The sequence below is a fragment of the Odocoileus virginianus genome, unplaced genomic scaffold (assembly GCF_023699985.2).
Source record: "Odocoileus virginianus isolate 20LAN1187 ecotype Illinois unplaced genomic scaffold, Ovbor_1.2 Unplaced_Scaffold_5, whole genome shotgun sequence".
Classification (NCBI taxonomy): Eukaryota; Metazoa; Chordata; class Mammalia; order Artiodactyla; family Cervidae; genus Odocoileus; species Odocoileus virginianus.
The window spans coordinates 3,597,320-3,610,088 of record NW_027224267.1 but is presented as its reverse complement, the minus strand read 5'-3'; the positions used below and the strand labels follow the sequence as shown (position 1 = coordinate 3,610,088).

At 47.4% G+C, this 12,769-nt stretch overlaps 1 protein-coding gene across 3 annotated transcripts in view; it reads left to right on the top strand.

Moving 5' to 3' along the window:
• The window catches only part of POLN (DNA polymerase nu), a 141,882-nt gene that overhangs the window by 67,622 nt on the left and 61,491 nt on the right, over positions 1 to 12,769 (top strand). For all 3 annotated transcript variants that reach the window (XM_070462432.1, XM_070462431.1, XM_070462433.1), the window contains 3 exons: positions 8,539 to 8,596; positions 9,475 to 9,549; positions 10,432 to 10,546. In XM_070462432.1, the coding sequence (XP_070318533.1) occupies positions 8,539 to 8,596; positions 9,475 to 9,549; positions 10,432 to 10,546 (248 nt within the window). The remainder of the gene's footprint in view (positions 1 to 8,538; positions 8,597 to 9,474; positions 9,550 to 10,431; positions 10,547 to 12,769) is intronic.

The following is a 12,769-nucleotide window of genomic DNA, read 5'->3' as shown; positions in this document are numbered from 1 at the left end:
TGGCAGCTTGAACGGAACAAAAGCCTTGCTTACACAAGGAAGCTTTCAAAACACTGTCTTCTGTGGATTTCGTTCCCAGCACCTCTTGGGGCCGAGGCCTCTGTTTCTTCAGAGGGAGAGGGGGATACAGCTGAGAATAAAGAAGTCTGTGTTTGGCTCTGGCTTTCAACATGGAACTTGTGAAAGTGCTCAGCGGAAACAAAGTGTCAGGAAGACTGTCAGAAAGTGTTTGGGTTTTTTTTTTCCCCCTTTCAGAAGCTTCCCTTTAAATATCAAGACTCAGGACTGTATCTTTCAGAGTTTATAATGTAAGGTATGCAAGTATGCTATACAGGCAGGTCCATTTCACAGGGAGGCATGGGAACTCCTCCTGACCTTGGAGGAAGTGCTGAGAGGGAGGCAAGCACCCGTGAACTCCCCTGAAAGGGCCTGGCCAGGCCAGGCCAGGGCCTCTGGGGGAGAAACCCAGAGTGGGGTAGGCTGATACAAGCTGCAAGCCACAGGGCTGAGGCTTGCTTCCAGCCCAGAAGCCTGGGAGAAGGAAGTGTTTCCAGGCCAAGTGTTTCCAACCCAGGAGCTCCAGGCCAAGACAGGGCATGAGCCTTGGGCAAGAACCCGAAGTGGCTCTCCTACCAAGACTCCTTAGGGCCTGAGTGAGGGCTGGGAAGTCCCATGGTCCCTGGGTCCCAGGTCCCCTAGTGTGGACATGCAGGGCTACCATATTTGTCTGGTCTGAACAGGTCACGGCGGGGGCTGTGGACAGTCCAAGCCCAAGTCCAGGACCCGAGTTTCAGCAGATCAGCAGTATCTGGTAGAGCCAAGGCCAGAACCAGGTCGGCAGAGGAGGGGCCATTGGATGCTGGCCGTGGTGTGAGAACTGGCTTCAGCCAAGCAGTGAGGGCAGGCAGCCCCAGGCTACTGACGTGGGTCCCACCCCTTCCTGATACTGTGGGTTTCTAGGCTCCTCCCCGCAGATGCCACCTGGAGTGGGAGGGGCATGACTGAGAAAAGTCAGGGAGAAAGGCTGAGCTTGGAGGACCATTCATCCTTTGCTGAGTGGGTGCTTCTCGCCACGTCTAAACTGGTGATGAAAACACCGCTAGTCCACATATTCATTCAAATACCTTCAGCTGCAAGTGGCAGCAAATCAGACTAAATTGACCTCAACAATCTCAGCATACCTGACTTAAGAAGGTCAAGGAAGGGCTGGCTTCAGGCAAGGTTTGATCTAGCAGCCAAAGTCATATGGGCAGGTCCAGCTTCTGTCCCCCATCTCCCAGCTTCTCTTTCTCAGCATCTTAGCAGGTCTTGGGGATACCAACTTAGTTTCTCTCCAGTGGAAATGAGCAGTGTCTCTCCATGCCCCTTCCATGAAAGGAGGAAGAAACACCTTTTGCAGACACTCTCAGCAAGCATGTCTTTGCATCTCTGTCTGGAATAGCCACTGGTCATCCTTGAGCTAGTCACCGTGGCCAGAGGACAGGCTCTGCTGGCTGATGGAAAGTGGGGAGGGGGACCCTCTTGAAAATCGGAGTGCCGTTTTCTAAGGAAAAGGAAAAAGAGCTGTGAGGCCCAAAGCAAGTGGAAAGATTGTGGTATTTTTCACGTTCTTAGCAGAAATAAGGGTCACAAATTTTAAACCTACTACATGAGTTTAATTTAACCAACATCTCTTTGAATGGACTATAAGGGGTATTTATTCCTCATCTTTTTGCTCCCAGTGGCAGATGCTCTAGTCTGCCTTCCAGTGTGCTGGTTGTTCTTACGTTGTCATTTGGGGAAGAGTCTCAGAAACCTGCCTTCAGGCTCAGACTGTGCCCCAAACAGAGTCCTGCTCTCCCTGTTCCGTGCTTAAGCCCAGTGCTCATCTGTACTACCAGATGTTACGGTGGCTCATTTGGAATAATCTCGTCTTGCTCTTTCCATTGTTGGTGTGTGAATTTTTCAGCTTTGCTTATTAATATCCCTCCCACGTGATATCATTTAAGTGAAAGTTCCTCAGTCGTGGCTGACTTTTTGCAACCCCATGTACTCTTATACAGTCCATGGAATTCTCCAGGCCAGAATACTAGAGTGGGTAGCCTTTTCCTTCTCCAGGGGATCTTCCCAACCCAGGGATTGAACCCAGGTCTCCCGCATTGCAGGCAGATTCTTTACCAGCTGAGCCACCAGGGAAGCCCAAGAATACTAGAGTGGGTAGCCTATCCCTTCTCCAGCAGATCTTCCTGACCCAGGAATCAAACAGGGGTCTCCTGCACTGAAGGCGGATTCTTCACCAAACTGAGCTATCAGGGAAGTCCTGATATCATTTAAATATCTATCAAAATATTTATTAGCAAGATTTTCATAAATTAGATAGTTATGGCTAAAACTGCACCGTTATTTGAACCCAGGTGAGATTTTTAAACCTCTGTATTTTATTATTTTGGTGACTTATTACTTTCCTACTCTCATTTGGAATAGCATGGTCCATCGTCTCGTGGTCCTTGGACGAGTCACAGCCCCTTCGACACACCCGCCTTCACGGAGCCCTGGCGGGTGGAGGTGACTAGGGGCAGGTGCCACCTAGCCGGGCATACTGCTGCTTTTTGTTCTATTCAAGCTCATCTTTCAAAGCACTGGTTGTGACCTGCAGCTGAATAGACCTTCAGAGTCAAAGAGCCGCCGGGAGAGGAGCCTGTTCTTGGAGTCATGCTGCCCAACGCCCTGTGGCCCAGCCTCCCTCCTCCTCTGCTTGGCAGAGGCTCAGACTCTCCCTGGTGGCCAAGCGCTTGGTTCCGCTCCAGGCTGCCCGCAGTGTCCCCCTGCTGGTGGGCCAGTTCGTCCTTCCTCCCCAGGAGGGTCCCTTTCCTGTTCCCCTGGGGGCAGGGAGTGCAGGGGGTGGCTAGTTCCTTCCCCAGCCCCCTCCTCCTTGCTGCTCTCACCAGCCCCACGCCCCTCCCTCCTCTGGGCCCCCTGCACACGCCCCTTCCCCACCAGCAGCTGCCCACTCACATCTCTCTTTACTTAGCTCTCCTTCAGATCTCTCAAAAAACCCCACGGAGTCACAGTCCCTGCCTCAGCCCCCTGGTCCCTCAGGCAGGACCAGCTCCTGTGGGGCCTGCCTCCTGGTCTCTCCTCTCCCCGCCTTCTCACCCCCTCCATCCACCAGCCTCCTGGGCCGCAGCCAGGAAGCCTCTCAGGTGCCAGCCCGTTGCTCTTCAGGCGCACCTGCGGCCAAGGCTCTCGGGCTGAAGTCTGGACCTCCGCTCCTCCGCCCGCCTCCCTTCCTGCCTCTCCTCACTCATTCATTCCCCAGAAGCGCTGGGCACCAAAACCTCTGCCCTCGTGGAGCCTGGGGGTGGAGGGCCCGAGACTGACAGCAAACACGCTCAGCTGGCCGTGGTGTGGGCGATGATGAACGTGGAAAACGCAGAGCGGGGGAGGGGAGGGTCGGGAGCGCGGGGAAAGGCCGCGTTCCGGAGAGGAGTCGGAGCAGGCTGATGGGGGAGGTGACAGCCGAAGGAGGCCCACCCTCGGGGGTGCGTCCTGGGGAGCACGGCTCTTCATTTACCCCAACAGCCCCCGGCGGCCGTCCCACACAGCGCTCAGAAGACGGAGAGCAGGGCAGAGGAAGCCGCGGCCCGCGCTGGGTTATCCGAGGGCGCCTCGGTCCCCGCGCCTGTCCTCCCATCGCCTCCGCGGCTGCCTGGAGCGTGGAACCTGCGCGCCGACGCGCCAGCCGCAGTCCTGAGCAGCGAGGCTGCCTTCTCCACAGGTCAAACTGTTGCCTGTTTTTGCTAAAACAACTGCTGACATTCCGACAGATGCCAAAGGAGAGACTTCAGATGACACCTCTGCACCTCGCCTGTCGCTAAATGTGGACTAAGGGCTGTTAGCATTGAGTTTTTCCAGATCAGTTCTCTTATTTTTCTTACACGTGCCTGAGTCCACCATGAAGACCAATGCGCCCCGAGTGCCCAGTCGTCACCCCTCCAGAGCAGCGGGCGGAGGCTGAGGAAGGGACTCACTGTGGAGCCCCGGCACTTCCCACGGGGCGCCTCGGCGACCTGGAGACTCTGGCAGGGTTTCCATACAAAGGACTCGGAGGTGGTTTTCATTCATTTCGATGTCCACATTATCAGCAGAAAATTTTATACCCTACAGGAGAATAAAGTCCCACTTGCTTTCAGTTTCCATAGTTTGGGTACCTTTCCACACGGTCCTCCTGACGTGTGGTCGCGTCTGTGTGCCCACGCTGCAGCCACTCTAAAGTGTCCCCGAGGCTCATGGACCTGGTCCTGCCCACCGCCCGGTGGACCCGGGAGAGTGATGTCGTCACCGATGGCGGAAGCCAGGTTTCTCATGTTAGACTAGGGAGGAGGCTGGAGTGATCCACGTGGCGGCGGACCGAGTTGGAGACAGCAGGGTGGACTCCCGTTTAACTCCGTACAGACACAGATGGTCACATGTAGACCTGTTTAAACAGACACCTATCTCCTTCTTTGTCAGCCTAGAGGGCCTAGAAGCAGTGATACCCCTGGCAGAGAGCACACCCAACACCCAGATCTCACACGTGTTGGATCATAGAAAAGCAAGGGAGTTCCAGAAAAACGTCTGCTTCTGCTTCACTGACAACACTGAAGCCTTTGACTGCGTGGGTCAAACATACTGGAAAATTCTTCAAGAGACGGGAATACCAGACCGCCTTACCTGTCTGCTGCGAAACCTATATGCAGCTCAAGAAGCAACAGAACCAGACATGGAACAGCGGACTGTTTCAAAATTGGGAAAGGAGTGCTTCAAGGCTGTATACTGTCACTGCTGCTTATTTAAATTCTCTGGAGAGTACATCATGTGAAATGCTGGGCTGGATGAAGCACAAGCTGGAATCAAGATTGTGGGGAGAAATATCAATAACCTCAGATACGCAGATGATACCACTCTAATGGCAAAAAGTGAAGAGGAACTAAAGAGCCTCTTGATGAAAGTGAAGAGGCTGGCTTAAAACTCAACATTCAAAAAACTAAGATTATGGCATCCAGTCCCATCACTTCATGGCAAATAGATGGGGAAACAATGGAAACAGTGACAGACTTTATTTTCTTGGGCTCCAGAATCACTGTGGACAGTGACTGCAGCCATGAAATTAAAAGACACTTGCTCTTTGGAAGAAAAGCTATGATAAACCTAGACAGCATATTAAAAAAGCAGAGACATTACTTTTGCCGACAAAGGTCCATCTAGTCAAAGTTATGGTTTTTCTAGTGGTCATGTACGGATGTGAGAGTTGGACCATTAAAGAAGGCTGAGTGCCGAAGAATCGGTGCTTTCGAGCTGTGGTCCTGGAGAAGACTCTTCAGAGTTTCTTTGGACTGCAAGGAGATCCAACCAGTTAATCCTAAAGGAAATCAACCCTGAATATTCCATTGGAAGGACTGATGCTGAAGCTGAAACTCCAATACTTTGGCCACCTGATACGAAGAGCTGACTCATTTGAAAAGACCCTGATGCTGGGAAAGATTGAAGGCAGGAGGAGAAGGGGATGACAGAGGATGAGATGGTTGGATGGCATCACTGACTCAATGGACATGAGTTTGGGTAAACTCCAGGAGTTGGTGATGGACAGGGAAGCCTGGTGTGCTGCAGTCCATGGGGTCACAAAGAGTCGGACATGACTGAGCAACTGAACTGAACTTTTCTGTAAGATTGTTCTAAAATAAAATGGTTACTTTTATTTAAAAAAAAAAACCATTAACCATGATAGAAGATTTTATAGATTTTTTATGTGTTGTCCATCAAAATATTGTGGTTCTATCTTTAACAACTGATTTAATTTTAATAACTTACCTCTAGACATATTTGGGACACTTCATAAAAGCAATTCTGATTGAAAATAACTTATTTTTCCTTATTTGGTGATTGTACCTTCCTCTAGTCTCCAGTCAGCATGAGCGACATTTTTGTCTGGCTTGTTTTAAGATTCACTTAAGGGAACTCAGCCTAAACCCTTGTCTCCCTGCAACTTGACAGTGAGACGGTGTTCAGGGTCGAGGTTCTTTGCCACGGTCGGATGCCAGAGCCTTCCTTCTGCTCACGTGGGCAGAGCAGCTTCCGTGTGATAACAGAAAAGCAGAGAGGTTTGAGATGAGGGAGGCTGCCTGGGAATTGAGCTCATGTCTGTCAGCCGTGGTGGGGAAAAGAAAAGCTGTACCCTTCAAGCCCCTTCTTACCATGCATTCTGTCATATGATCAAAGGACAAAATATGCATTTTAACTCCCCTTAAAATGTGCAAACTATAGAGCATTATGTAGTGTGTGAAGTGTGTAAAGTGTGCTTCACAGGTTAGACATTTAGTGAAGATTCTGTTGTTTTTATGGGGCTTCCAAAGTGGTGCAGTGGTAAAGCATCCGCCTGCCAATGCAGGAGATGAAAGAGACCCAGATTCAATCCCTGGGTTGGGAAGATCCCCTGGAGTAGGAAACGGCAACCTGCTCTAGTATTCTTGCCTGGAAAATTCCATGGACAGAGGAACCTAGCGTGCTGCAGTCCATGGACTCACAAAGAGTCGGGACACAACCGTGAGCACTCACTGTTATTTGATTATTTGTTATATTGTAAAACATAAAAAGTAGCGTTTAATTATAAAAAAAGTTTCCTTTATCTAAAGGTAATCACGTTCCTGCTTTCTCAGGACAAATAAGTTTCTATATCCCTCTTTCCATTGGTAAAGCAACTTTCATTAAGCTGATGTTTTATGGGCTGTGGAAGGGAAATGATTTTAGGAGCCGAGTCCTTGCTTGCCAGGTGAGCTGACACCAAGCTGTGATCACCAAGAGCTTTTAGCCGAGCATGTTAGTTACAGTCTGGTCTGATCCTAGTTTGACATGCTATTAGTTGGAGAACATATTCTGTTTTATACAACTGTAGACCCTGGCATTACTCAGAGTGAGTTAATTTTGTAAGTGTTCTTCTATTAACTTGAGAAAACTTCTCTTCCTAGAAAATGAAATATTTTAATATGAAAGAGTTGGATTTTTGTTGAATCCTTATGTTCTATTGTGGTGATGATGTGTTTTTGTCCTTTATTCTACTACTCTGGTGTGTTATATTAATTTCTGGGGGGATTTGAACCCAAGCTTGCATTTCTGAGATAAATCCCAGTTGGCTGTGTACAAACCCCTTTTTGTATATTGCTAGTTTCAGTGTGCTAGTGTTGACTGAGGATCCTTATGCCTCTTTATGGAGGATGTTGTATTTGGTATCTGGTCTTTGCATCAGGATAGCACTTCGTAGAATGAGTTGGCAAGCTCCTCACTCTACCATTCTGGAAGTACCTTTCATTGCTGACTTTTTTTGAGAGTTCCTTTTTTTTGGCCGTACTGTGGGGCATGTGGAATCTAGTTCCCTCAACAGGGATTGAACCTATGACCCCTGCATGGGAGTGCAGAGTCTTAGCCACTGAACCACCAGGGAAGTCTGAGAGTTCTTTATATGTTTTGAATCCAACGTAATTTGCAAAAAACAAAAGTAAGTTTGATGGAGTCCAGTTTTTCATTGTTTTGTAGACCATGCTGAAGGGGTATATCTAAAAATTCTTTGTCTTATGCAAGATTACAAAGATTTTCTCTTAAATTTTCTTCTAAAAGTTTTAGAGTTTTGCATTTTACATTTATATTTATGATCCATAATTTATAGAATCAGCTTGTTGATAGCTAAGAAAAATACTGCCAATATTTTAATTAGGATTGTATTGAATTTACAGATCAATTTGGGAGTCATTGGCATATTAATGTTGAATGTTCTAATCCATGAACATGGTATATCTTTCCATGGGCTATTAATTTTCTTTCATCAGGGTTCTGTAGTTTTCAATATACAAGTTTATACCTAAATGTTTTGGGAGTGCTGTTATTAATATAAATAGCATTGTTTATTTAATTTCAGTGTCCAATTATTCATTGGCACTATGTAAACATAGAATTGATTTTTGTATATTGACTTTACATTGATACCAAAGGTCTACCCCCCAAAATTATGTTTCAGTATTAATTGTATTAAGTATTGATACACATGTGCATAATACACTGGCGTTAGTTATTTTGTTAGTGTTTAATAAAATGTGACACATTTTAGGGGCTTCCCTGGTGGTCCAATGACAAAGACTCTGAGCTCCCAATGCAGGGAGCCCAGGTTTGATCCCTGATCAGGGAACTAGATCCCAGATGCCGTCCTTGAGACTTCAAATGCTGCAACTAAGACCCGGGGCAGCCAAATACATAAATATATTCTCAGTTCTTCCAGTTTATTGCCACCAACCCATCTCCCTCCGCTCTCCGCATGTGTGTGTGTTCAGTCTGTAACCCCATGGACTGCAGCCCACCAGTCTCCTCTGTCCATGGACTTTTCCAGGCAAGAATACTGGAGTGGGTTGCCATTTCCTTCTCCAATAAAAAAAATATATATTTTCAAACTGTAACACATTTTAAATACCATTAAATGATTCAGATTAAGAGAAGATATTTCAACTAAAGCAGTTTCCCCTTTATTATTCGCAGAATATCCAAGGTATCTCCAAGCACCCAATTCAGATAACTAAACCTCAAAGTTTTAAAGGTAACACATTTCTTTTTACTTCACAAAAATCTTGAGTAACATTTTTTTTTAAAGCCTAGAAATGTTTTTAATTGTTTTTCTGTTTAAGTAACTGCTTTTCTTTCCTGAAGTTCTCTGTATTTGCATGACCAGGATTTAAATATATGTTGAAAAATAAAACTCAGCTAAAGTGGTACGGCCCCTCCCCTCTAGCGGTTTATAAGTGAAAATAGATGATAATTACAACAGGGAAGCAGCTCCCCTCCCACCACCTCTCCCCTGCCAGCTTCCCAACAGAGAAGAAACAGACGAGGAGCCGGCTTTTATTAAGGTCTGAAAATTACTGGAAATGTTTGTAAAAGCGTAGCAACACCCTTCTTTCTCTCGACCTACCCCACTGCCACACGGGTGATGACGTTTCTAAAAAAGAAAAGGTCAAGTCTGAGCAAAGTCGGGTTCTGTGGCCTGTTCCCAGTAAACTCCTGCCCCCTTGGCTTCGGGAACTGCTGCTTCCAGAAGGTCGAAGCCAAACAGTGAAGCGCCATGGGCAGTCCTTCTAACGGGCACATCGTTGTACGTGAACACAGCTCCTGGAGGTGGGCAGCAACTTGGCCTCCGCCAGCCCTTCACCGTACGTTCCATGGGGAGACCTTCCCCACCGCAGGGGGTCAGTGTTTGACCTTTTCTTTACTAAGAATTCTGCACAGAGTAGGAAATTTTAACAGCAGAAAATCTAGTTTCCTTTCAACAGTCTTAGGATGTATTAAAATTGCATTAAGAAAAATTAGAAAAATACTCTTGTGACTTCCGAGTGATGTTAAAATAACTTTGTGTGCGGAATAGCTATGAATCAGCTCACGATCAGTTCACCATGTGCTCTTGAACTCATAATGATTCAGGTGAAGAGGACAAACTTACCATCTCCCCAAGGACGGCGTTTGTTTCATCTGAAGGCCACACCTTCCTGGCAGCAGGTACGCGCAGGCCATGGTAGGCATGCCATGTCACTGGAGCCCACGTTGTAATTTACATGTTCAAATATTTAGAAATTGAATAATCCAAAGGCGCTTTCAGGACTCATACTTTAAGGTAAATCCCGAGGCAGATATTTATATGAAGCAGAGGTTTCTTATGCACAGTAGACGAGAACAGCTCTGCCTCCTGGGCTTCTTCATGTGACTGCATCTAGAGCCCAGGTTCCCTGCGAGACCCCCCCAAGTCCACCCCCGCCCCGCTTCTGTCCCGTCACTCTGGCGCCCCTTCCCGCTTGCTGCAGCCATGCTGGTCCCTCTGCTCTCAGCCCCACCTCCAGCCCTGCGTGGAGCCTTCTGCCCAGCATGGTCCTGCTCCCTCCTCCACCTCCTTGCCCCTGCTACCTCGTCCTTTTCTCGATGACAACCTCCCTACCCACACTCACTCTGGAACCTCCTTCCCTCGACATGTCTTTCCCATATCATTGCTCACCTTCTCACACACCGAATCCTTCACCCAAACCGTCTCCCTCTCCTTGAGTAGCAGCTCTGCACAGGAAGGGGCCATCTTCTGTCTTGTTCACTCGCACACCCCAGGCACACAGCCTGGCACAGAGAGCCCTTTCTGAACCTCTGATGTTCTGATGAATCGATCAATGAGTGCGGCCCCCTGGAGGCCTTGCCAGCCTGATGGAAGAGGTCACAGGGACTCTTAGCCCGAGGGATGGCCAAGAGCCCGGACGCCCAGGGGCCTGGCAGGTGGGAGGTGAGTGTGCAGACCTCGATACCCCGTGGGGAGGGGAGATTGAGGTCGCCTGGGGTGGGCGGCAACAATGAGGTGTGTTGTGGATAGGTTCTGAATTAACGCAGAGCTCTATCTGACAGACTTCTCACAGATCGAATTGCGCATTCTTGCACACTTATCTGGGGACCCAGAACTTTTGAAGTTATTCCAGGAATCTGAGAGAGATGATGTATTTTCCACCCTGACTTCACAGTGGTAAGATACACGCGCTCATAACAGTATCAGATCCACAGGAATGCAGGCATGATTTTAAAAACCTGAAGTTGGTCCAAACCTATTTTCAATAAGAAATTATGTTTGTCTCTAGTAGTTAATCTTTTTAAAAAGAGTAGATAGCTAGAATGCCAAGCATCTCCTAAGTATGAAAGAGGTGGTTGTTCTTCAGCTCCAGAAGGGACGTCAATTACTGAAAAATGTACCAGAAATATCGAAAAATCAAAAGTGAAAGTCACGTGTGCCCTCCAGATGAGCATCAGTCGGGGAAGACAGAGCCCGCTGCCTGCAGGCAGCCTGGTGGAGACCCCGGCGTCAGGCCCCCCGCACCCTCAGCTGCTGTCTGGGGGCAACACAAGCCTGCACTTAACCTCCGTTCCTTCTCACTGCCGGCTGCTTCTTGCTTCTTTGTCTTGCCTACTTAGGCTTTTCTTCTTTCGGTCTGAAGCCTAGAACTCCTCCCGTCTAAGGCGATGATCACATTTCTTGAGGATGCAGTTGTCCCGAGGTCCAAAGTCAGCAAGAGCAGGCTAAGCCCCTGCCCGCCCCTCCCTGCCCACCCCGAGCTCAGTGGATCTCAGAGGCCAGGCCGACCCGGTGCTGCCAGGTCCCGGATCTGGCTCCCCTCCCGGGCTCCCGGGAAAGGCCCTTCTCCTTAGTGCATCCTGTGTACTCTTTTAAAAACTGTGATATTATTCACAGGCCACAAAACTCACCCTTTTAAAGTATACAGTTGAGTGGGTTTCAGTACATTCACAAGGTTTGGCAGCCATCGCCACTGTCCAATTCCAGGGCATCTTCACTCCTTAAAGAGAAACCCCACCCCAGGAGCAGTCAGACCTCACCCTTCCTGCCCCATGGAAAGCGTTCATCTTCTTTCTGTCTCCACACATTCGCCTGTTCTGGACATTCCACATTAATGGAATCATACAGAGTGTGACCTTTTGTAACTATCTTCTTTCACTGAACATAATGTTTTCAAGGTTCATCCATGGTGAAGCATGTATCAATACTGCATTCTTTTTTGTGGCTGAATAATATTCTGAATAATGGCTGAATAATAGTATAATAGAATAATAGTATTCTCTCTCTATATATATATATATATTAGTATAAACAAGCAAATAATATTCCATATTCCATTTATTTACCTCTTTATCAGTTGATGTATATTTGGGTTATTTCCATCTTTTGGCTATTATGAATAATACTGCTGTGAACATTCATGCACAAAACTTTATATGGAAATATGTTTTCATTTCTCTTGGATAGATACCTAGGAGTAGAACTTCTGAGTCATATGGTAATTCTATGTTTAACTTTTTTAAATTGTGGTAAAATAACAAAATTTATCACCTCAACCATTTTTAAATGTGAAATTCATATCACATCAGTAGCAACTATATTTAATTTTTTGAGGAATTATTGAACTAGTTTCCAAAAGAGCTGCAGCATTTTATACCCCACAAACAGTGCACAGGTCTCCAGTTTATCCACCTTCTTGCCAATACTGTTTATCTCTTTTTTATTCTAACCGTCCCCGTGGGTATGAAGTGGTACTTTGCGGTTTGGTTTGCACATCCTTGATGACTGCTGATGTTGAGCATCTTTTCTCAGGGAATCGTTGTCTCTTTCCCTCCCCTGCACCTTTACACAGACGCACCTGTGTGTTTTGCTCACCCCAGCTTTCTCTGTGCTTCTTCCCAGAAGACGCACTTTCTTCCGTTTCAGTTTCTCTCCAGTAAAGATATAAGACAGCATAGAATTTTCCAGGCATGGAATAGATTTAGTAATACCCCTGCCCTCTCTCCAGAGGTGTGCAAAATCTGAGAAGAGCATTTCTACCGAGGCAGGAAGAGTGTTTTGCTTGTTTGGTTCACGTTTGAGCTTTGTTGCCATCTGAGTGTGTTGGTGTAATGGTGCCCTGGAGTTCTCCTTACAGTGTGTGAGAGAATCTGTCTGTGATTCAAGGTGAGTGCTTGTGCATAGATCGCCAAGGGTGTTTTTTGTTCAGTTGACCAAGAGCAACTGGCTGTTGCTGACCAAGTGTTACAGCAAAACATTCTTTTCAAAGTGTCAGGCGAAGGATGCCGCGAAAGCGGTCCCAAGGGGAAAGTGTGCAGCACTGAACACTACATCAGAAGTGAGGAGAGATAAACAGTCTAAGCTTCCGTCTCAAGAAACCTGAAAAAGGTGAGTAAGAAG